The 24,977-nt window shown below is 32.1% G+C and overlaps 3 protein-coding genes across 6 annotated transcripts; 1 reads left to right on the top strand and 2 right to left on the bottom strand.

The window, feature by feature from the left end:
• The first annotated feature begins 6,646 nt into the window (after positions 1-6,646).
• LOC107843699 (B3 domain-containing protein At2g36080) lies at positions 6,647-12,276 on the top strand. The gene is made up of 3 exons (XM_016688068.2): positions 6,647-7,298; positions 8,170-8,447; positions 11,809-12,276. The coding sequence occupies exons 1-3, from the start codon at positions 6,842-6,844 to the stop codon at positions 11,860-11,862; spliced, it is 789 nt and encodes a 262-aa protein (XP_016543554.2). The 5' UTR covers positions 6,647-6,841; the 3' UTR covers positions 11,863-12,276.
• A 1,780-nt stretch (positions 12,277-14,056) lies between these two features.
• LOC107843698 lies at positions 14,057-19,100 on the bottom strand. 4 transcript variants are annotated; one of them, XM_016688065.2, is made up of 5 exons: positions 18,643-18,948; positions 18,293-18,444; positions 16,720-16,865; positions 16,456-16,618; positions 14,057-14,524 (listed from the first exon to the last, which is right to left on the bottom strand). In XM_016688065.2, exons 2-5 carry the CDS (start codon positions 18,414-18,416, stop codon positions 14,325-14,327), a joined length of 633 nt encoding a protein of 210 aa, XP_016543551.2. In that variant the 5' UTR covers positions 18,417-18,444; positions 18,643-18,948; the 3' UTR covers positions 14,057-14,324. The 4 variants fall into 4 exon arrangements, with proteins under 4 accessions (XP_016543551.2, XP_016543552.1, XP_016543553.1 ...); XM_016688066.2 differs by lacking the exon at positions 18,293-18,444 and having other exon boundaries at positions 16,720-16,875; positions 18,643-19,100; XM_016688067.2 differs by lacking the exon at positions 18,293-18,444 and having other exon boundaries at positions 18,643-18,946.
• Positions 19,101-22,889: 3,789 nt separating this feature from the next.
• Positions 22,890-23,342, bottom strand: LOC107844633 (syntaxin-112-like). Its single transcript, XM_016689000.2, has one exon. The coding sequence runs from the start codon at positions 23,340-23,342 to the stop codon at positions 22,890-22,892; it is 453 nt and encodes a 150-aa protein (XP_016544486.2).
• Positions 23,343-24,977: the final 1,635 nt, after the last annotated feature.

Raw genomic sequence — 24,977 nt, 5'->3', positions numbered from 1 at the left:
CAAACCCATGCATTTGACTTGATTCTGCTGAGTTCTCCCGCGAAGTCATAATTTCTTCAAGTTTCTGCTCGTCATTCGGCTCCGGTTCCATTCCTTGATTTCTTCTTTCTGCTCTAATCCAATCTCTGAGGCAAACTAGAACATTCATTGCATTGCTTCCCAATGAGTGACGGTTGTCTCCAAGTTGCTGTCGTTCCTGACTAAAGGCGCTCTCTGATGCAACGGTTGACATTGGAACGTTCAAGATATCTCTAGATAATCTTGAAAGCACAGGATATTGTGATTCATTATTCCTCCACCAATTCAACGTGTTGATCCGCCGTCTGCGATCCTCTGACGGAGACCGAAGATAATACTTAAGCTCTTCCCGATAAGTTGATGTGTAAGCTCCTTCGTCAACATTGTTCCAACAGGGTAAATCATAAAAGAAATCAGGAAAACCACAATGTGCCAGCCTTTTAGAAAATTATGGCACCTCAGGAGGATGAGGAGCAACAGTTGGACTGATACGTGTCGGTACAGCTAAATCAACTAAATCAGCATAGTGGTTATATAATTTATCTATGTAAGCATTCGCATCAGACGTAGCCGTACACAAATCAGGTTGTACTTGTTCAGAATCATTGTTAGTATTTTTTTCTAAGTTACGATAAATAAGAGTACTAAAGTGGAACATAGTATGGTATTTAATGCACGGATTTAGCATAGCACCAACCAAGAAAATAGGAGGAATCGGGAATTTTTTTAAAAAATTTTTAGTAAACATGGCACCAACATCATTTTCATAACTTTCTTTATTTTTATATTCTTTGAGCAAACCAGAAATATCGGTTATATATCCCAAAATATTACAAATAGTAGGATAATAAGCACCGAAAAATTCAACCGTAGCTACATAAAGTTTTTCCAAAAAACTTAACAAGATCATTAATTACAACCCAATCAGAATCAAATAGCATGCAATCGGCAGAATCAGCAAATGAACCACAATGTTGGTTAAAAGCTAATGTAATAGGAACTCTATTTTTATAACAAGTTTTTAAAAAATCATACGTAGAATTCCATCTAATATCAATTTCCTCGGGCATCAATATCGGTGCAAGTTCATTTTCTTGACATTTAACTTTAAATTCTTTAATTCTCGATCTACGATTATTTCCTTGTATAAAACCAGCAGCAAGACGGATTTTTTCAATATAAATCTCCAAAAACTCAAGACCATCTTTTACAATTAAATTATATATATGACATGCATACTTAATATGAAAAATTTTAGGTAACGGCGGTGATAGCTTAGATTTCAACTTTGTTATAGCAGTCTTGTTGTTAGAAGCGTTATCAAAAGCGATACATAAGATTTTATTTTTGATACCATAAAATGCTGCAACTTTATGTATCGAGTCAGCAATAAATTGTCCAGTATGTTTACGATCTTCATCATATAAAAAAGCAAGAATACATTTTTGCATCATAAAATTACTATCCATCCAGTGACAAGTAACGGTTAAACAATCATTTTTATTTACAGCACGACCAAGATCAGAAGTTAGGGATATTCTACATTGAATATTTTTTAACAATGTAGATAAATAAAAACAATATTGTGAATGAAGTTTAAAAATAATCTGACCGACAAGTACTTCTAGTAATACCATTAAACATAGGATTATAAATTACTTGCATATAATGAATAAAAATATCAGAAGAAGGAAAACTAAAAGACAAACAACCTACAGCTATCATTTTTGCTATTTCTTTCCGGTCCCTCAATTTATTATACTTCTTCGTTACGTGACCGGTTGTTGGGTCCATTCTAGTTTGTGTGGGCCTACCAACAGCCTCACCACTTTGTGCAATTTTTAACTCCCTTTCGTGTTTTTCAGTTAAATGTCTCATTAACGTACTCGTACCCCCTTGCTTGCCTCCTCTTTTATGCTTATATATTTTTTGACAAATATTGCATTGCACCTCAATATCTGATATACGTTCAAAAAATTTTCATGCAACACTAGTTTGTTTACGAGCTCTTGGGGCACGGGGAGGAAGGAGAGGGAAATTAACCGATTCGGATCTAACGTTAGCATTTTCTACTTCGCGTGTCTCACCAATATTTTCATCGTCTTCATCTAAATCAACCTCATCTACTTCATTTTCTTCTTCTATACCATAATTTTCCTGAACTTCTAAATAATCCATATCGTGAGCGCCTACACCTATTTCTTCCTCAAAAGGTTGACTAAGTGGTATCGGAGGCGAAGGCACACGGGTATATCTAGTACTTGAAGTACCTCTACCGCTAGTAATTTGCTTTTTGCTACCACTACCACTTTCGGGATAAAATTTTTTGACACTTTTACCGAGGTTTCTTAATTTATCCATAGTATAAATCAAACTAAAAAATATTCAAAATACACAAAAAATAATAAAAATAAATATTCAACAATTAATACACTAATTATAAATTAAAAGTAAGAGATGGAACGACAATACCAAATTTTGAAAGTATCCGAAGGTTGTGACTTTATAAACTTTCACTCGTACTTAGTAATCGCAAAATTAAAAAAATTAAAGTGAGCACTTTAGAAATTAAATATATAGAATATTTGAGAATTGAGAAATGAGATTTGAGAGTGAATGAGATTTGAGATTTGAGAGGATGAAAAATTGTGTGAAAAATGATTTGAGAGTGTAGGGTATTTATAAAATTTTTTTGGGGATTAAAAAATAATTTTAAATAAAAAAAAACTTTTTTTTTTAATATTTGGGCCCAAACTAGTCGTTATAGCCGTTGGGCCAACGGCTAGTTTGGCCCAATTTTCCAAAATCTTAAAAAAAAAATAAAAAAAAATAAATGGTCTTATCCGGGTTTATTCAAGTCGGGCCGAGCCAGTTAACCGACGGGCCCTAACTGGAGTGAGTCCAATCCGAGTTAACCGGGCCCAAATTCAAAATCCAATCGGACCGAAATCCGGGCCCTTAAAGCCCTTGGGCTTACCGAGCCGGGTCAAACTGGTCCGGCTTCCTTTAGTGGGCCGGTTAAAACTGACCCGTTTGACACTCTTATAGCAAAATGACAAATATGACATGACTGAAGCAAATATATAAAACAATGGGTAATAATATAGTACTCTAAGAAAAACTAGACGATGTTCGAATACCTACTAAAATCACTTGTTTAAGGTTATGTCTTCGATAAGTTTTAAGTGTGTAATATTCTATCTAATCACTTCTCTCTAGCAATTCTTCGACCTACCTCTTTAATTTCTCTTTCTTATGCCTGCTATACATGCTTCTTTTATGCAATTTTTTAAAATCAAAGTCCTAATTGAAATTGTTGAAGTGCAAGTACTACTTCGTTTCTACAAGGAAATTGAAATAGAAGAATTATTTTTTTTACAAGTACAAGTAGATCTAGTGTGTACGTAGTATACAATTTTTTACTTTACGATCAACGCGTGTAATATAATTTTGAATCGTCTTATGATTATTTATGACAAACACATATATGACAGCATCATCTTTCTTGAAGTTCTCCTAATTTTGCTTGCTAATAGCTAGCTAGCTCTTAGTATTATATAACCAAGAAAAGAGGCATTTTGGATTTTGGAATCTACCTACCCAAGTAAGTTTTATTCACCTGAATATTTTTTCCCCATTTTGCCATTATTGATAAATTGAATAAATAAATATTATTGATTTATTGATATTAAATTATCAATTTTAACTGTTTTTTTCTTTGTTTATATTGATCTATTGGTTCGATTCTCGATTCATCGAAATAGTCCTATTAAATTTAAATAACCCATTCCCAATTATTTCCTGTTTTTCACTAGACTCTCACTCAAACTCTCACGGGTTGGTTGTTTGATACGGAAAACGTGTGGTATACATAAAGATCAAAAAAGGACAGTGGACTACACTAAATCTCTCGCTATGTAAAATGTTCGAAGAAAGGTCAAATTATAAGAATTTATTTTACGCAGTCTCACTCATTTCCACTTCTTGTACTCAGTCTCATCTTGTATTTCTGTAAGGGGTCATTTCAGCGATTTAAATCCATAATCTTCTGATCATATGCCAGTAACTTTATCAGTGACTCAAAGTTTATCCTTGACGATATACATGAAGTTAGTAGTGTTCCATATCCTAAACGGTACCTTGTTGGTACACATGCAGATGGAGGACAGAATATGTGGAGGCCCCCTCCCCCAGCTTTGCTTCTGATTAGTTTGCAGTGCCGTTGGTTTAGTAGCACTTGGTGCCTACAGGTGTCAGCTTGCCTACAAGCTAGTAAACATACTAACATGGTCCCTGCTTGCCTGTTTATTTGCCAATGAATTATACACTATTCTCTAATCTCCACTAGATTCTTCTATTTTTACTGCTGTCCATTTTAATTTGTTTGTTTAATTTTGATAGAAATCTAAAATAATATTGTGTATAATAGATTCTTGTAATCAAATTTTTTACTGAATCCTACGTCTAGAAGGAGCTTTACTGCAGTGGGTTGTACCCCGTTTCTTTTGTTGATTTTGAATTGCCACAAACTTTTTTTTTTTTAAAAAAGAACTTTTAAAATATGCAGTTTCATGTCATATGAAAAGTCAGATTTAAAAGTTATCCATTTTTGTTTAGAGATTTTTTTTTAAAAATAAATTAAAAAGAAAGTAAGACAAATAAATTAAAATGAAGAACTGCAAAAGAGATTTCACTATAAGCAAATTTCAACAATGAGATCAAAGCAAATCAAGGTTTCTTGTTCATGAAATTCTAGATTTTCTTGGTTTCCTTCGGTATTCTTTACATTCAGTTCTTTTGTGAATAACATTTTGAATATGGTTACTCTTTATGAAAATATTGGAGCTAATAAAGAAAAAAGGGAGCACTATGACTATCAATGTTGTTCGGACTCTTCAATAATGCCGCATTTGTATCGGACCATCCAAAAGTAACACTATATTTGAAGGATTCAATATACACTCGTCATAGTTTTTGAACAATCCGAGCAACATAGATTACCACTAACTACTGATGCTAATTTAAAGAATCTCTAATTTCTTAAATATCATGTTCATGAACCCAATGTTATGCTACCATAAAATGTTGTACTTAATTTAAAGAAAATTACGTACATTTATTTTGAATTACATAGATCGAGAGTACTTGCTAAACAGTAAATTGTAAATTGCACTGAATACAATGAGTGATTTTTCACATCACACAAATAACTTAAACTAACGTACTGTTTGTACTTGCATATCTCACTGACTCATTATCACCTTTGTGAAATTAATTTCTTGCAACTTTGATTTTTTTTTATTTTTTTTTTAAAAAAGGACGAAGGAGGGTTTCACAATTCACATCCAAAAAACATAAGGGGACATCCTTTGGTCCATTTGATATATAAAGAATACTAATTCTGGAAAAAAAAGTGAGATTATTTAATTTCATTGAAGTTTTATATTTGATAAAAGTAATTTCAAAATTAGTTAGTATATTAGTATAATTTTCTGTACTATTTTTATTCCACTTTTTAACGGGGGATAATATTCACGAAATAATACAATCAAATAACCAACATGTCCGAAGATTGCTCTTCTTCTAAGATCCCTTAAGTAGATCAATGTTAAAACCGTAAATAAAAATGTATCCAAAATTTTCTATTATAAAATCAAACACATAATTTTATATTATACTTTATATATGCCACTTTTATCATATAAATTGAATCACCCCAAAAAGCATATACAAAAATCACTGTTTAATTTCGGTATTATAATTTCAATAATCTGTTTATAACACAACAATTGTTTTTATCGGTGAAATAAAGATAATAATTTTAGAATATGTCATGAGATTATTATATTTCTTATTTGATAATGGATATTATTTAGTCACTCCATTTTTTATTTCATATATAAAATAATTTCACGACATATTCCAATCATTCCATTCGTCTCCCCTTATGTACTGATCGATTAGGTTTAAGTGATGAGATAAGGAAAGATATTGATGGAACTATTTTATCCCTAATCTCGTAATTTTAGTATAATGATGGAATAAAATAGTTTAGAAGTTGATTTATACCTCACATCATATAAAATAAAGTTATTTCTAAATTTTACGTCGAAATTATTATCCTTATCCCACAATACATATAAAAAAATCTCATAGTATATTGAATATATATCTTGAGCCAGGGTCTATCGAAAACAACCTCTCTACTTCTTCAGAGGTAGCGGTATGGACTGCGTACATCTTACCCTCCTCAGACTCCACGCTGTGGGAATACACTGGTTTTCTTATTGTTGTTGTTGTTGTTGTATATATATACACCGTAAAAATACATTAAAAAAGACTTTAACTATAGTGCTAACAAAAGCATCATCACAGAGATCGAAGAAGCAGATCAGCCTTTTGGTATACCTTCAGAAATACAAGACAGATGTTCTATAAGTATGGAGACATTACGTAATAAAATTAGGAATGAAATTGTTGAGAATTTTTGTGATGTATGAAGGTCTAATTATTTTTGTCGTTAATTTTTTAGATATCTCTTGCTGGTGAGAGATGATAGATTTTTCATAGTGCACGAAAGTTGATATGAGCATTATCATTATTTTTTTAAAAAAGTTAAATTCAAACCATTTATCAAGGTCTTTTTAAATACAAACCTTCCTACCGGTCCTCTTCACGTTTCCTACGTCATTAATATAACTCCATTGCTCTCTCCCTTTTTCTCCTATCTCTTTCTTATTAGACATCTCCATAACCCATTTCTCTTCACAACAACAACTCCAAATTCTTCAGGTGCATTAAGAACAACACACTTATAATTATCATGGAAGAAATTGTTGAAAGTGAGAAAGTGCATTTATTCGAGAAGCCATTGACACCGAGCGATGTAGGTAAGCTAAATCGATTAGTTATACCTAAACAAAATGCGGAGAAGTACTTTCCACTCAGCGAATCGATAAACGATTCAGGTGAAAAGGGATATTTATTGAGTTTTGAAGATGAATTAGGGAAATTATGGAAGTTTCGTTATTCTTATTGGAATAGTAGTCAGAGTTATGTATTGACTAAAGGATGGAGTCGTTTTGTTAAGGATAAAAAATTGGAGTCTGGTGATGTTGTTTTGTTTGAAAGACATAGAGTTGACTTCGATCGACAGTTTATTGGGTGGAGGAGGAAGAATGGTGGTGGCGGTGATGATGGTGGTGGTGGTGCTGGTGCTGCTGAGTATGTTTATAGGCCGTCGGTGGGTGGTCCCTACCAAAATGAGTTTCGTCATGCAGGTATTATTTTTTTCTATGAGATAAGTGATAATTTATTTGAAACTATTTTTAAGATAAATTTATCTCATTACTAATTGAAATAAAATCGCAATATAACTTATATCGATATTAGTTACTTTGAAATTTCACATCAAAAGTGGAATAACTATCTGAGCACTAAAACATGACATTATTTTGCATTGAAACCTATTTATCTTTCTGTTTTTTCACTTTTAAGATTTTTTTTTACTGTTATCTACATGCAGACAATTACTACACGTATCTTCTTTTATTTTCTTCCCATGAAAAACGTGAGTATTTAAAGAAAATAGTTTTTGTTCTTAAAATGCAAAATGATGTATATGAATACTGAATTTATATTTGATTATGAATGTAAATGAAAGTTGTTTGTGAATTTTTGCGAGTAATTTGAAATAGAAAAAGTGAAAGTAACTTCTTTTTTTTTTTTTTTTTGCGTGTGTTTATCAAATTACTGAAATTCTGAGATTCAATTTCAAATCGAATTCTAGAGTTTTATCGCTAACCATGTTTTTTTGAAGTTTAACTCAGTTGGTTAGCTACCGAACTTTTCTTTTTTATTTATGAAAGTTCGCTTCCTCATCTTGCCATTTACTCCCCATTTTCCTTCCCTCTTCTACCGTCAAATTTCAAACAAAAAAAGAAAAGAAAAGAAAAAACTTAACTTGGACATCAAATCAATAAATACATTTATACTTATGTCTTTCATATACAATTTATTAATCTCACTTAATCATTTTTTAGCTGTTACGATTAATTAAACATGCACCAAGTATCATATTTGGACAATTATGTTTTTTTTTTTTTTTTAATTTATCGATTTGATTTTTGTGATTATTAATACTCTATATAGGAAGAGGAGTAAAGCACAATCAAACAACAACAAATGGGAACAACACAAGGAGACAAGTAAGGTTGTTTGGGGTGAACCTAGAATGCAAGGTCGATGACTCGTCTTCATGGTCCGAGTCATCGACCCCAGATGGTTCATTATCATCGAACCATCACCAACAAAGTCAGGATTATCAGGGTCAAGTTGGTCAACACTATTATCAATACGTGCATAATTCTAATCCTCATGTTGTTCCTGCAGCTTCATCCTATAATAATTATTACCACAACAATAACATGGTACGCTCCTTGTTTTATTATTAGTGAAAATTTTGAATTTTCTTGCTTGAATAAGTGTGTGTTTGGATATGAATTGAGTGATATTTTAGAAAATTCACATTGGAAATTAAATTGAAAAAAGTATTTAAAGGCTAAAGCTACATTTAGATAAGTATTTCACCTGAAAAATATTTTCGTGTTTTACTTGAAAAATCAGTTGACACTACATCAAACTTTTGAAAAATATATTTCTTACGTATCATTTTAACTGTTGTTTTAGTTTTATTAAGCTCAAAATAAAAATGGATAGATTTTTTTAATCTAAAATATTGTGTAAGCTTCTTTAATACTAAGCATATAATTGGAGATAATTAAAACTAGATAATATTGAATATGCGATTGGTGAAATGAAATTTTTAAGCTAAAACAACAATTAAAATGAGAGGAGCAATTAGTGTAAGTACAGAAAATGTGATTGATCAGTCCAAATTCCAAGTTTGATATTCCTGTTTCCTTTAGTGAGACAAATCTATACATACTCTACAGTAACCCTACATAATATTTAATTCTTAAAATACAATGTATCTAGCTAACAATTGTATTATTTAAATCAGAAATAGGTCAGTAAATGACAATATATAGACCAATAAACATTATAAAAATACTATTATAAAGTATTCTAGTTGAACAAGTAATGTTCTTTATTTTTGTGGTGGCAATCAATTTTGCTACTTCTTGAAAATCATGTAAGCTGTATTGGATTTTGGTGCTAGTTTTCTTTGCTCAACTAGTTAACTACCTTCCTCACTTCTGTCTTTTACTAACCTTTTTTTTTTAATATAGAAAATTGTGTTTAGACCTAAATTGAGTGATATTAGAAAAAAAAATAAAAAATTAAAGATAAGATTTTTAAAATGGTATTTGAAAACTAAAATTGTATTGAAATATGCATGGCACTTGAAAAAAGCAAAAATCATTTATATCTAAATTGGTCCATATATTTTGATAAAATGAAAAAACAAAAAACCTATATTGATTAAGCTTTTAAATGCACAATGTAAATGTTTTCTTCAAAATGTCATTTTCAAAACTATTTATCCAGATAGAAGATAAGAATAGGTATGGACTAGTAGTAGTAATAGCAAATAATGTATTTTGGTTTAATGTGAGATATCCTCTTTACTCTTTCTCTTGTGGAGTCAAATAAAAATAGTAATATAATTTCCGTCCTAATTCATTATTTGATTAGATATAAAATTTAAGGGAAAAAAAAAGGACATTTGAAACTTATGATTAAAGATAAGTTTTAAATATTTGCATAATTCTAAATTATCTCATTAAAGATAAAATAAGAATTTTGAGGTTAAATTTTTCTAAATATAAGTGACCTTTTCTTTACACATATTAACAACGAAAATATGTCAGATAAATCGTGACAACAGGAGCGAGAGGACACTCGACTTCTCTTTGACATCATTTGTTTTGATCTATATTTTTAATTGCTATAGCATAATACTTTTACTGAGAACATATAATAGGATATCATTTTAGAATAGAGAAAGAGTAGTATGCTCTCTAAAAGATTTGCTAGGAGCTTTTCAATGACCTGCTATCTTGATAATATCAAAGATTGATTTCGTAGAAAACATTACTATTATAAAGAACGGGAAATTATTTTAGTAGCTTAGTTAGTTACCTGAACTTTCATGTTATAATCCCCTCCCCCATTCTCCTTCCCCTACTCCTAATTTAAAAAATAAAATAAAAAAATTACTATTATAAAGAACGACTGTCATAAAAAAATCAGCCTATACTCTATCAGGGTCTTTTCTTTAATGTTTTCCTTTCCATTTTAACACAAATGAAAGGGATTTTTTTTTCTTTTTCTTCTTGCTACGTACTTTGTGTATTTCACATGTTTGGAGTCGTGTGAAAGGAGAATTCATAGGAAACACATCAATAAAATGATTATGAAGAGTGGGTGTATCTTTAATTTGGTCTGTGGTCCTAACTACCATAGTAGGCAACATTCAAAAACTTAAGCAAATTTCAACCAACCATATGATATTTTTGGGTCACATGATAAAAAAAGCATATTATATAGTCAACTTTGTTGCTCACAACTAGAGTTGGACTTCTCTGTAGTAACCAAATCAAACTCTGTGAGCTAACATATCATAGACTTGTGATTATACCCCTCATGTGACACTACTTTCTATAACTCATGTTCGAAAAAAAGGGGGGGTGCTTTGGGGTGTTTTTCATGAGCCGAGAGTCTATCGGGAACGACCTTTCTATCTGTGAGGTAGAGGTATGGTTTGCATACACTCTCCTCCTCATATCCCACTTTATGAGGCTACACGATGTATGTTGTCGAAAAAACAGGAGTGCTTTGGAGTGTGTTTCTTGAGCCAGGGGTCTATCTAAAACGGTCGAGGTAGGATTTGTATGCACTTTATCCTTCATAGACCTTACCTAGGAACAACACCGAGTATGTTGTTCTAAAAAAGACATCTTTTTTATGTTTGAATAATTTAATTTTATACTTTTCATGCTACTCTTAGTAAGATAAGTTTATACTCACACAAATATTATACATTTTAACTTTAGAAGTTTCAATTTTTTTTTTTTCTAAATTTTATATCTAGTCAAACAGATAAACGTAAAATGAAATCGAAGCAGTATTATTTTAGCTTGGAAAGTGACATCATACAACTTTTTGCAAGATAATTCGTGCTAAACTTTTTTTGTGATGTTCTTTTCAGGCCTAGGTAACTCTCTTGATTTTTTGAAATTGGCCAAAAAAAAATTTCTCCACTATTAAAGAAAAAGACCTGATTGGTCATTTAAGTTCATTATGAGTTATGACTAAGAAATACTTGTAACAGTAGGATTAAGATGTCCAAGGATTATTGTTGTTTTAAAAGCAATAGGAAAAACCACAGTATCAGAGTCAGAATTTTCACTAAGCAGATTCAAAATACAAACAATTCAACATGGGAAGAAGTTAACGGGATTCACGCCTATTTTATATACATTGTAATTTTTCGATGAAGAGAGTTCAAATGAACTCCTTTTGTTACCCTAGCTCCGCCCATGATTACGAGCATAGCGTACTATTAATGATGCATGGGTAAAAGTCAAGTGCATGACGTTTTCCAAGCCTTTAACATGAAGCAAAATACTATTGAAATTGCAATAAAGTTTAAATACTTTGCTATCTGTATCACCAAATAACGAATGGTACAGACAGGGATGGTCATATACACACACACTACAATAATTACTCCCAACTTTTCTTTCAGTTTCTTGAAACATCATATACCTTTATTTTTTTAATAATGTTATAGCTAATAATTATACTGTATGGTCGTTGTAACAGGATATGGATTACTCAAGAGATATCAACCAGATGAGATATGATAACCAGGGATAAGATCTGTGGATGTTGACATAAAGGATTGACTATCATGGGCCAATTGGAAATATCAAAAACAAGCAATTTAAAGAAAATTAAAAAGGGAAAATCCCATATTTTCTGGCTATTTGCTTTTGCAGAAAGGTGATGTATAGTATCTCAACTTGAACACACCTCCAAGTCCAGGGGGAAAGTAAATGAAAAAAGTTGGAACTTTGATAAAGACATCAGGGTGTTTTGAGGGGTGGGTAGTTGGACAGTAAAGGTGGACCATCCAAGTATAGGTTGATGTAAACATAAGTCCAAATGGAATAATATGGGCTGTATGTTTATGACGATCTCGTCGAACTCAGCTTGTTTGAAATTGAGACATAGTCGTTATTATATGTTAACAAGAATTTATAAATATATAGTGAAACAAGCTTCTTTTTTTCTTTTGGAGGGGGGGGGGGAGTGTGGTTTACTGTACTAATGTAACTTTACAGAGTACTAATCTACTTCATTCTAGTAAGCCTATGACGTCGGATTTTGGAGATTCACATTCTACCGAAATAACTTTATTTCAAGCTTGTAACAAGTTGAACAAACTATCTTGCGCTCACCCAACATTCCGAACTTGTCTAGTACTCATAGTTAGGAGCCGCTGGACTCGAGATAAGCTATTACGAAGCACCACTAACCTAGGTTCATACGACCAAAAAGGACCAAAGACGCAAATAACCAACTTCTTTTTTCCTTAATTAATAGTGGCGGTGTCGGGTCTATTTGTGCATATTTAGATCGTTTTATTACACATGTTACTTCTCACCAATATAGCTACCGAGTAACTTTGCCGCAAGACTCGGATAGATAAGAAGAAATCATGCCTACCAATATGAGTCTGACGTAACTCTGCCACCAATACTCAGACAAAACTATGTTGTTATCATTATTTTTCATTTTTGATACTCAAATGCAATTGTATCAGTTTTATGACCCACACACCAAGCAAGATTGTGTGATTTCACATCAGTCTTAAAGTATAATATAACACTAAACTTTTCTATGAAGAATAAAATAACCAATCCAAAGTATAATAATGGATGCGAATGGAAATAATCTATTATGTAGATTATAGAAAAACCTGACTTGAGATAAATAGTAATATCATCACCGGGTAACGGAGAATGAGGTTGACCGTAAAAATAAACATCCTTAACCTAAAGATAAAAAATGAAAAAAGGCTCTTGAAACCGAGAAAATTATCAATTACTTAAGATATGGACTATGGTACAAGGCCACATCTTTCTTTCTAGTCACATGTCCAATGTTCAGCTCAAGTTGCAACAAGTTTGTCGAATTTAACAATAGGATTAACAACCAAAGATGCAAAACAAGGTAGCTTTACCTCTGTCAAAGTCAACTGTTGAGAATCCAGACTGGAAGTTACCACCATTTACTTTGACACAGAGCTCACACCAGTTCCCAATGATCCTGCAAGTGGGAGGGTCACTAGATGTACATTTGAATTTAGACCTGGCGAACAATTGTGAAATTAACTCCTCTTGTAACAATAAGCCAATCATCAAACCAAGTAAAGAAGCAAATAGGAAGGGTAGTTTTTTCTTCCTTGGCTTCAAGCTTCCTTGCATTTAAGCATGCGAGGGAAGCAAACAATGTCTTTGCATTAAGAAAAAACAACTGTGAAAGTAATATTGACAACTCTCAATATAATTTTTTTTTTTGTTCTGGAAAGGGTATGACATTCACAGAAAGATGCAGTGTACATTCTGAACAAGTATTCACGATTTTGGGCACTGAAAAACAATTGAATGAGCAGCAGTGATTAAACAACAACGACTATCAGAATAATTCCTGATGCCTCCTAATGGAAGAGCAATGTCAAGGATATATCTATGACATCACAGGAATTCTTTTAATAAAATGTGCTCAAAAGAAAACCAATGTACTTTAAGTGAGAGCTGCTCCCCAAGATGGCGGGAGTTTCTGCAACTTGGAGGCACATTGGCAAATTTATAAAATCTGATGTCTCCCCAATTTCCCCACTCTCCATGTTGAATTGAAACCACACCCTCAATGGATAATATTAAATTTAAACATAAGCAATACTGTAAAGAATCAACATAGAGTTACCTTATTGTTCCAAGCAATGCATCAACAAGACTTTTAGAATAAGCAATGCATCTATATAGACACTAGAAAATTTCAGGCGTGAGACAAAGGCAGAACATTGCCAAACTAACTTCAAACAACAGTACAATGAAAACCGCAAAATAAAGCAGTGCCTAGAAACTGGTAGCACGCCCTAGTATTGTTCATGAAAACACCATTCCTTATATCACCGCGATTCTAGTTATATACATGAACGAGAAATGGAAAAACTCATTAATATGATTGTCACGACAGAAACAGAGGAGGACACCGTACAAGTTCCTGCAGCTGGTTTTGCAAAAACAAACTCACAAATTGTCCATTAGAACTCAAGTTGGCCTTTTGGAATTGGGTGCATCAGGGTCTTTGGAAGATTTTTCGTCTTTTGTTTTCTCCATGGTTTGTTGGATGCCTTCTTGATATCCTTGTATGAAACTTTTAAGTGCATCTTTATATGCAGAAGCTCTCGTCATGTAAACTCGTTGCAGTGCTGGTCGTAGTGTTTCCATGCCACCTCTTGCAGCCACAGCTGGGGATAACATGTGCAATAGTTTCATAACTCAATAGAAACGATTTCAATACGACTGTAAGGATATATCAACAAATTGAAGAGACTACAAGAAAATATACAATGTGATAACTGAAAATGTTGTGCAACCAGTTACATGGTTAAGAGAAAGTTTAGATGGATAAAACAAACAAGTCTGGTTATTTTCAGCATAAATTGTTGCAGAATTTTTCGTGAAATTAAGACATCCAGGATCTTGCAGCATGTTATACCTGAATCTTTTTAGCAAAATTATATCTCAAGAAACTCTCAAGAGAGTATGTGATTGTTAACATCTAAAATACAGAGTTAAAAGAACAAAGCTTTAAGTAACTCCAGGATTATATCCTCAAAAGTCAAAAGTCACACAAGCTTTCAGCTTTAATCGTTCTCGTTAAACACTATGGATGAAATTGTGTGCAATATACAAGCTATGATTATCTCTTATTTATGGAGAAATAATTTTAGCCTATTGGAAGTTTCAAAAACTAGGACCTCAGAGATTAGGTTAAGAACACTTATTTATCAATGCTCACACACTGTTGCTTAGAAAATGTCAACACGTGCGTGTCAGATTCTCCAAAAGAAGCGTATATTTGGAGAATCCGATACGAGTGCGGCATCAAAAGTGAAGAGTCCGTGCAACTTAGCTCGTATATCCACTTATGATTCCATTCAAGAAGACCATGTGCAGGGTCGAGAAAACAAGATGACTAGTAGAAATTTAGTACTGAAATTGGAGTAGGATACAAATAATTGACTCAAAGTTTTAAGTCATATGAAGTAATCAAACAAAAAAATGAATAAATTGATTAGTGCTTAGCATGGCTATAGACAAACCTAAATTGAATAGTGGATTCTTAAATAAATGTCAGAACCTGAGCAAATTTTGGTTGCATCAAGTAAACCATCAGGTATTTGAATATCAAAAGGTCATCATAGAATCAAAACATATGCAAGAAATTTCCTAGTTACTTTTCCGGGGTCTTGTTAACCAAAAGCTTCACTTCAGATAATGCTCCATTTCACAAATACTTATCAAAATGAGTCAAAAAATGACAATTCAAGCAACTGTGTAATTCAACCACAAGTAGTTTAAACATTAAAAGGTCATCAGAGTTTAAAAAAAGTATGACAAAGATCTCCTTTGAACTTCCTTTCCCCTAATATGATCTACTTTTGAAAAGTTCAATATAATCCTCAATCACACAGCTACCAGCCTACTATGAACCTGAACTATGATAATACAATGAATACTCTAAGAAAACTTGATCCGAAGAAAGCCAAAATGGCGAAAACTAATTTGTTCAGGAGACTCTTCATAGGATAATCCATTTTTATTGACGATTAACTATTAATCTCTTCCCTAAATTGGTCGAGAATTTAGCTAGATCTAATACAACATAGGCTTCATAAGCCAATGCAGTACTGACGAAGGCGAAAAGACAAGTGTTAGTGACAGTTGGAGCTTTAAGTGCAAAGGGCAATTAAAAGCTTTAGTAAATAAAGGTGAAATGGATAAAAAGTTCATATATGTAATTGTAATGCAAGAAAATATTAATATAATAACAAACAACAATGCTATGGACCATGACTTTAAAGAAACAACAATTGTGTGCCTCACTTCAAGAAAACGTGTGCTTCACTTCCCACTTTTTGCTTCAAGCCCCATAGACTTTGTCATGTTTTTGCACTTTTTGCTTTTAAGAGCCCTGACTCCCACCATTCATATAAAAATATCATTCACACCAGAAAGAAGTAGGAGGAATGTCCTGGAATGTATATACGGATATATCGTTTACAATATGTTGAGTCAAAGTACCTCTATTGATCCAACATCTCTGGTAAAGTTTCCTTGTATAAAGTGGAAGAATAGCAATCTTATATGAAAGACAACTGGTAAGGTATTTTACCTAGGTCCTCTAATGTTGAGGGTTCCTTCTCCTTTCTGTTACCACTTTCTTCACCCAACTCGGCTTCAGTCTCACGCTTCTTTTTGTAATCATTGGGCCGAAGTTCAGGACCAATGTCCCTCACCCAGCTTGCGGCATAAAGCCTAGACGCTTCCTTAAGCACCTAAATCAAAATCACCAACAACAGATGACAATTACCGATACATGCATCATCATAATTCATTCAAAAGATTCTACCAGAAAGAATATGAAAAGAACACTCACAAGATAGCGTTCCTTCATAGTTAGCTTCCTACGTTTTTTGAAGTGCGGAGGGTTCGGTAAAGATGAAGGAAAAGCAATCTCCTTCAGATCATATCGAACATAATCAGATACTTTCCTCCAAACTACCTTCAGCTTCATTTTGAGTCCTGAAGTACCCTTACATGTAATGCATAAACTACACTTTAGTAGATCAAACAACAAATTTACATACATACAGGAGTGAGTGCTATATATATATATATATATATATATATATATATATATATATATCAGCCAAATAACGTTCACCGGATGCAACATGAGAAATGCAAGATCTGCAGAAACTGGTTCTCTCACTAACCCAAGAACTAGTAACTTTCCATAAAGAAATAAAACTGAAGGAACTGTGCAAGACAAAGAAATTTTATTTAACTGTCTTCGAAGAATTGAAATTATGCCACCAGATTTATAGCAAAAATCATGATAGATCAAAATAAGTCTCCTTGGACCTTGATCAAACCGTCCTTCCTACCTTCATAGCGAAAATAAGTTCTAACATCCTAAAGTCATTACAAGACTTATTACTAGATTGTTTGATGTTTACAATCTACCAATGAATAAAATCATTACATATTTGTATGTGTGTGCACACTTTGGTTAAAACAGATATCAAATGGAACTACAAAAAGATCATCACTTTGCAAGCTCAATCCATGTGTTCATCGAAAAAAATACCTCCATCAGCACAAGAGACAACTATTTCTGCTTTAACATCACCAAGTGGAGCTTGGGAGGGTTATATGTACACATACCTTACGCCTATATTTGTAGGGATAGAGAGGGTGTTTCCTATAGATCCTCCGCTCAAAAAGTGAAGTTATTTGGAAAAGGGTTGCAACGATAAAAGAAAAGATAGCCAAATATCAAAACACAGAGCAGAATGAAACAGCAGATAGCAAAAAAACATTGAAGAACAAGAAATCAGTGATTACTAAATGCTACTCCCTCTGTCCAATTTATATGACTAACTTTCCTTTTTAGTCAGTCCTAAAAAGAATGACATGTCTCTACATTTAGTAACAATTTAACTTTAAAGTAACTATTTAACCTTAGTGAAATGATTTATCACCACACAAACATCTATGACTTATTTCAAACTACAAGTTCAAAAGTCTTTCTTCGTTAAATTTTGTGCCAAGTCAAACTAACTCGTATAAATTGAGATGGAGGGAGTACTATTTATGAAGATGAGGATATGAGGCTAGTACTTGCCTTTCCCAACTAAAGGGCGATCATACTCATCTACTATTAACCTTCTACCCTAATTCTTGACGTCCATACGTACATTTTCATCTCGAGGGTCATGTCCTTAGTAAGTTGAAGATGTGTCATGTCGTGTCTAATCATCTCTATCACAATTTTGCTCTTAACACTTCAGTCCTAAGAAATACTAACATTTAGTTCATGGCTATTCATCAACTCCCTCCATCCCAATTTATGTAACACTATTTGACTGGATATGGAGTTTAAGAAATAAGTGAGCACCCTTGTGCTGTGGCTCACTGGTCGGGGGTTGAAAACCCACCACAACTACCTGGGGATCGATTCTCAGGTAGGGCCTTTAAGTCGAGCCTGTCGCACCAGACTTGCCTAGTGCGGTTAAAAACCCCCGATGTTACTTGCTGGCTGTCCACAAGGGGTTTATCCAGTGCGCACATCCGAAGGGTGTAGCGGCTCCGGGTTTTTCTGGAATTTCCAAAAAAAAAAAAAAAAAAAGGAGAAGCTTTGTTATGTTTACTAAAATTGGGACGGAGAGTAATTTTTTTGCTAGATTCTCTTTCAGGCAAATTGTCAAACACATTGTCATCACAAATGAAATCTACACAATTTGTATCCAAAGCGCATAATTATTGCTACATGAACAAGATGCATTAGATAACTCACCAGTAATGAACCAAACAATGCCACTGCTCACCTTCGTTCGTTCAAATCTAGTGAACCAAAATATAGTGAAAATGTTACTACTACTACTACTATATAAATCTAGAATTAAATTATTTCTGTTGCCACTGTAAAATTTGATTAATATTTATCAGCACTCCTTTTCACTACTGATCAAGCAATCTAACTTAAAAGAGTAAAAATTGAAGTTATGATATTTTTGCACTCAAAACTTTTTTGTTTTTAATTTTGTCCTTTCGGTTCAAAAAATAAGTGAATAATATATTTGTAGCCCTCAAATAATAAGTAATATTTGGTCGTCACAAGTTTATATTTTTGTACTGCAACATAACATAACAGAGGTAATGTCACTTAATTCCTACTAATTGTAATATAACATAAGTTATGTCTCTTAATTTCTATTGAACTTGTATAGATTGAGGCAAAAAATTAATTCAAAAGCTACAAGTTAAGTTGTAAAATATTTACATAATTTATGTCGAGTGAGACAAAATTTCAACTTCAGAACTCATAAGTTATGTGGTAAAAGGCAAAATGTATTTCTACATAACTTATTCGAGCGAGGTCAAAGTTTTCTAAACTGTTGCTGAACAAATTACATAATGCACAATTTATGTTGAATAACTTAATTAGCAAAAGTTTTCGACGCTTATGCCTAGTGAAATTTAGGTCATAGATAAGTGTACATTGGCTCACAAACTTCCATGAAATGAGCAACAGTAATAAAAATAAAACCATCATATTTGATAATAAAAATTAAAGACCAATCCTGCAAAAACTTCGTTAAATTCTCCCTAGTGACATTCATGCTATGTAAGTGCAATGCATTGTTGTGACTTGTGAGCCTAACAAAAATTTACCTAAACACAATTTTATGACAGCCTAGACTGATTCAAACTTATTGCCTATTGCCAAGCATGTGACACCCATTTGAAAAGACATGTCGACGACAGCAACATATATCTAGTATAACGCCATAAAACAGGTTTTGAAGAAGGTGGGGGTGTACATAAACCTTATCTCATAGTAGATCAGTTCAACCTGATTCTACTTAAGGTCGAGATTCTAAGGATCATACCGGTTCTTGATCCAATAGGGCATTGGCTAGGAAAGGGGAGTTCGGGCCCTTGAGACATACCAAAATTTCTCTTAGTTTATCCGATGAGTCATAAAACTTTTCCTCATGTGTAGAGAGAGGCTATATATTTTCTATTTTCAATAGATCAATCGACTCATGAAAATTCAAAAAGATACGACATTTGAAAAATAATTTATTTTAAAACTTTTAGCAAGATAGATATCTAAGAAGATAAAAAGACAGAAATTCATGCAAGTTTTTGATTTGGTCCCCTCTTCTCCTATATTAATCTAGTCTAAAATTATATTAAATCTTGATTATTCAACAATGACATTTTTGGTACTTTAATCTAAAAAAATTGCAGCAGCATGAGACAAATTAATTATCTTATTCTCATTATTTGCATAAAAGTTTGTTTTAGTCAAGTAGTTTATGGACCACATCCATAATTTGTACATACATATCTTATAATCCATTAATCAATTACTTATCACATTATTTTAAGTGCTTTTTTTCCCCTTCTTGGCTTTTCTGGCAAATTATAGGTTAGATCTGTAAATAATTTATCAACTACAGTATTTAGATAAATGCATTTTGCCACAGATACTAACAAAAAACATAAATTGATCACATTATCCACATTGCTTTTGTAATAGACGTACCAAGTCTAAAGCGGCATTTGTTTTTTTAAAGATTCAGATATATGAATGATTAAAATGTTGTCTCTAGATTTAAAACTGAATGATTAAGACGGTTTGTTTTTCAACATCTGAATATGCAAAAAAATAAATTATTTTTATATATAATAAAATAAAAAATACAATTCAAATAAAAAACTAATTATATATAAGAAAAGTATGTAATTTAATACAACAAAATTATTATTTGATTGAAAAAAATGTTTATGTTTGTTAGTGATAGTGGAGATGATTTATAATGGTGGTTGCGATGCCAATGATTAATGTTAGTGATTAGTAATATTAGTGGCGATAGTTGTGATGACTGGTATTGTAGTGACTGTTATGATAGCAACGGTTGATAGTGGTGGTGGTGGTTGTGATGTGACGTTGTTTTATGCTAGTAGTTAGAGGTGTTGATTGTGAAGGATGAAAAATGAATGTATGATGGTTGATGATGTGTTGGTGCTAGTTGGAGATGTTGTTTGCTATGATGGTGGAGATGGTTGTTAGTAGAGATAAATTGTAGCGATGTTAGTGATTGAAGTGATGGTAGAGGTGGCATTACTAGTGACAATGGTGATGGCCGCCGAAGAATGTGTGGAGGTTGTGATGTATTAGTGATAGTTAGCGGTGGTGCTAGTTGTGATAGATGAGTTGGTCAATAGTAGGGATTGACCGGTAGTGGGTGATGATGGTGGTGTTATTGACGGCGGTGGTGGCAGTAAATATAATTAGAATAATAGAGGTAGTTGGTGTGGTAACAGCTGACAGTAGTGGTTGATAGCGATGTTTGTTGTCGATGGTAGAGGTGGGTGGTGGTTGACAATGATGACGGTGGCAGAGGTGGTGACTGATGATTATGAATAGAGTGGCGGTGAATATTATCCAACACCAGAATACTCTTCAAACCTATTAAGACTTGATTTTTAATCTGAATGATTAAGACTTATTCAGACCTAAAAGCTTAATAAAAAACAAATGCACTTAATGGTCTGAAATCTGAACCATTCAAATTCAGAACTCCATTAACTTTAAGTGCAAACAAATGAGCCCTAAGAAAGTACAAATAGAAGTGAACGGAGGAAATATTGTAAGGACTTAAGTTTGGTGCATCGTCGGTGTAGTTCTTTTTTACACCATCAGGTAACTTTTACCTGCTGTAGTAGGTCATTCATTTCTCGGGTAAAAATATAAAAATGAATCACCTGCTACAACAGGTAAAAGTCACCTGATGGTGTAAAAACAAACTATACGGACGATGCACCAAACTTAAACTCATATTTTAAACACATGACACTAACACAGTTACACAAATACGCTTGCATTGACCTTACTAAAGTAAAGAATTCATTATGCTCAAATTAAGGTCAATGATTTCATCATTAATTCATCCAAAACTTTGGCAAGTTGAAATATGTGAACTCAGAACTGTCACAGACAAAATCAAATGCATGAACCAACAGGGTTCAACGCCCATTAGCACAATTAAAATAATAATAAAAAAAACCCCAAATAAACAGTCAAACCACTAACAAATGCTGAAACACAATTATATTATTTACAATGTGATGCACGTCGAAAACGACTTTAAAATGTGATAAATTAACCAATAGATATTGGACTTTGAGTTTGACCATAGCACTAACTGTGATTTTTCTTATACTACTTTTTTATGAGATAGGAAAATCTATCTAGATCTAATTTTTGGATCAGCACAATTAGCATCGGAGGCAAAATTTTCAGAAAGGTGGTTCCCAAGTAAATATACAAATAAATCGAAAATGGTTTAACATATATTATATATGCATAAAAAATAATTTTAATTATATATATATATATATATATATATATATAATGTAATGTAATTTTCTATCAAAGAGGATTAGAATGAACCTCTTGACTCAAGGGTAGCTCCGCGCCTGAACACAACCTTCGAAACTCTGAAGACGATAATGCCCGTCTTCTACACTTCATTATTTAAATATCAAAGTTAGTTTGCGTGATGCAAGACTCGAACATGTAATGGCCTAAGAGCTAAGACATATAGATCCCCTTTAACGGTGCTCGAATATAATATGTATTGGCCTAGGAAATGTAAATCCCTCAAATCTTAAAATTTAGAATTTTTAGAGCATGAGCGAGTTTGAGAGTAGTATTATTAAAAAAATGTATTTAGTGAAAATTATTCCCTAGTCCCTTTAGGTAAATAAACCCATAACTTTAAGGGATCGTTTGGCAGAGTGTATTAAAAATATAATGCATGCATTAGTTTTTGTGCATTAGTAGTACCTTGTTTGGTATCATTTTTAGACTATGCATAACTAATACTTGTACTAATTATACACTCTATTGTGTATTGAAGTGTATATTAGTAATACACACTATTTTCTAGATATGTATTAATAATGTAAGACTTTCAACACATGTATTAATTTGTTAAATGATATGATTGCCCCTTAAATTATTTTCCATTACAGCCTCGTGCCTCGTCCAACCTCAATTCTATTAGTCATGTTCACTCTCGTCCGATCAACTACAGTGCCTTCAGCATATGCCACTGATAATTTACAATTAGCCAGATTGAATTTGTCAAGAGCTTCAAGTTTTGCCTTGACAATCTTGACTTTGCGAAAGGCAGATATCATGTCAAAATCCATTCGATCTTTAAGGCCACGAAGAACTTTGGGACCATGAGTAATTTTTGTCTCTTCATTCATATTTTGAAGATCAATCAAGAGATTAGTAATCGTTTCAATATCATCGGCCTTCACTGCTTTGATTTTATGGAAGTAGTTGGAAAGATTGACTTCATCAGTGCGGCTGAGTTGACCCATCTCCAAATCCCTCTCTGTATCAAGATCCAAATGAGCTTGCTTCTTCAATTCCACATAACTTGTGAACGATTTTATCATAAGATCGTTCATTTTCACTCCAGTTTATGAAAATGGAGATCTGGTACAAGCTATCTCCACAAGAAGGGTTGAAGGAAGGGTTACATAAGTAAGGCCCTTGATAGAGCATTGAATATCTGGAATATAGAAAAATAATTCAGATGGGTTTGCGCTTTACGATAGAGATGACAATCATAAGCAGCCTCTTACAGTTCTTAAATGGCAGTTCTTTTTTCATCTCTGTGCAGCTTAATATCAGAGCAAATGAAATCACCAAATTTCCAAAGAAGGGTAATTTAATAAAAAAATATCCTTTTATAAAAATTATATAAAGATATATTATTTTTAATACATCAAACCAAACACTGTGTAAAAAATAATGCATGTATAACTAATACCAATATTATTAATACTTGCACTATTAATACACCTTATTCAGCATTATACTTATACACTCTACCAAATGAACTCTAAGTGTAATATTTTGCTTTTTGTAGCATGAATTTCAACATATAATATTATATTAATTTTAAAAAATAAATATATAAGATATCTAATTTCATGAAAAAAAACCACAAAATCACATACCCCGTATTTTACATGTAATTTCCCCAACCTTTGACAATAGAGCTAATCTTTTGGCTTTCAAGGCACAATTTTTTCTTATAGCAACACATTATTATATCATAAATTCTACCTTTTTATTTTTTATGAAAAAAAAAATAGAAAGAGGATTGCACAAGTAACGCATTAAAAAAAGGGGTCAGAACAATAGCAGAATCTGCATGACGAATTATGATGTAGACTTTTTGGTGATCAATATATATATCACTCTTAAAAGATATATATATATATATATATATATATACTAGATACCGTAGTCCGTGTAAATACGGGCCAACATATGTTATTTATGTTATCTCAATTTATGTAGCACAAATAGTATTGGAAGTGTCAATCAAATTTTTATTAATATAAATTTTTAAATAATTTAAGTTGTTAATCATTGTGATTTATGTTATTCGCTTTGTCCCAATTTTAGAATTTAGTGAGTCCGTCAAATTTTTTTTTTACTAATACGTTTTTTTAAATATTTTAAGTTGTTAATCTTTGTGATTTTAGTATCTTTTAATGTAATTTCAAATAATTTCTGTTACTTGCTTTATCGCAACTTATGTGACACTATTAAAATTTCAAAAGTCAATCATATTTTTTACTATATGTTTTAAAAATATTATAAGATGTTAATTTTATGACTTATAATTATTTTTTTGCATAATTTTTAAATATATAATATTTTACCAAAATAAAGTAAATAAATTAAAATAAACAAAGTACTAAAATTTTAAAACATGTTAAATTCGAAAACATCATTTGGATCAACAAATTACTAAATTAAAATAATAAAACATGCAAATTATAAAATGTCAAAACTATCTCGAATTTACGTGACACAAATATAATTTAGATAATCAATCAGATTCTTAATATGTTTTTAAATATTTTAAATTGTTAGCTATTGTAATTTATAATATTTTTTATGTAATTTTCAAATAATATATGTTACTCTCTTTTATTCAAATTTTTGTGGCATTGATATTCAATTATATTATTAAAATAATTTAAGTTTTTAATTATTATGATTTATAATACTTTTTCTTCTATTCC

The sequence above is a fragment of the Capsicum annuum genome, chromosome 10, assembly GCF_002878395.1.
Source record: "Capsicum annuum cultivar UCD-10X-F1 chromosome 10, UCD10Xv1.1, whole genome shotgun sequence".
NCBI lineage: Eukaryota > Viridiplantae > Streptophyta > Magnoliopsida > Solanales > Solanaceae > Capsicum > Capsicum annuum.
The sequence above is the reverse complement of the archived record's forward strand: the minus strand, read 5'-3'. Positions and strand labels throughout refer to the sequence as shown.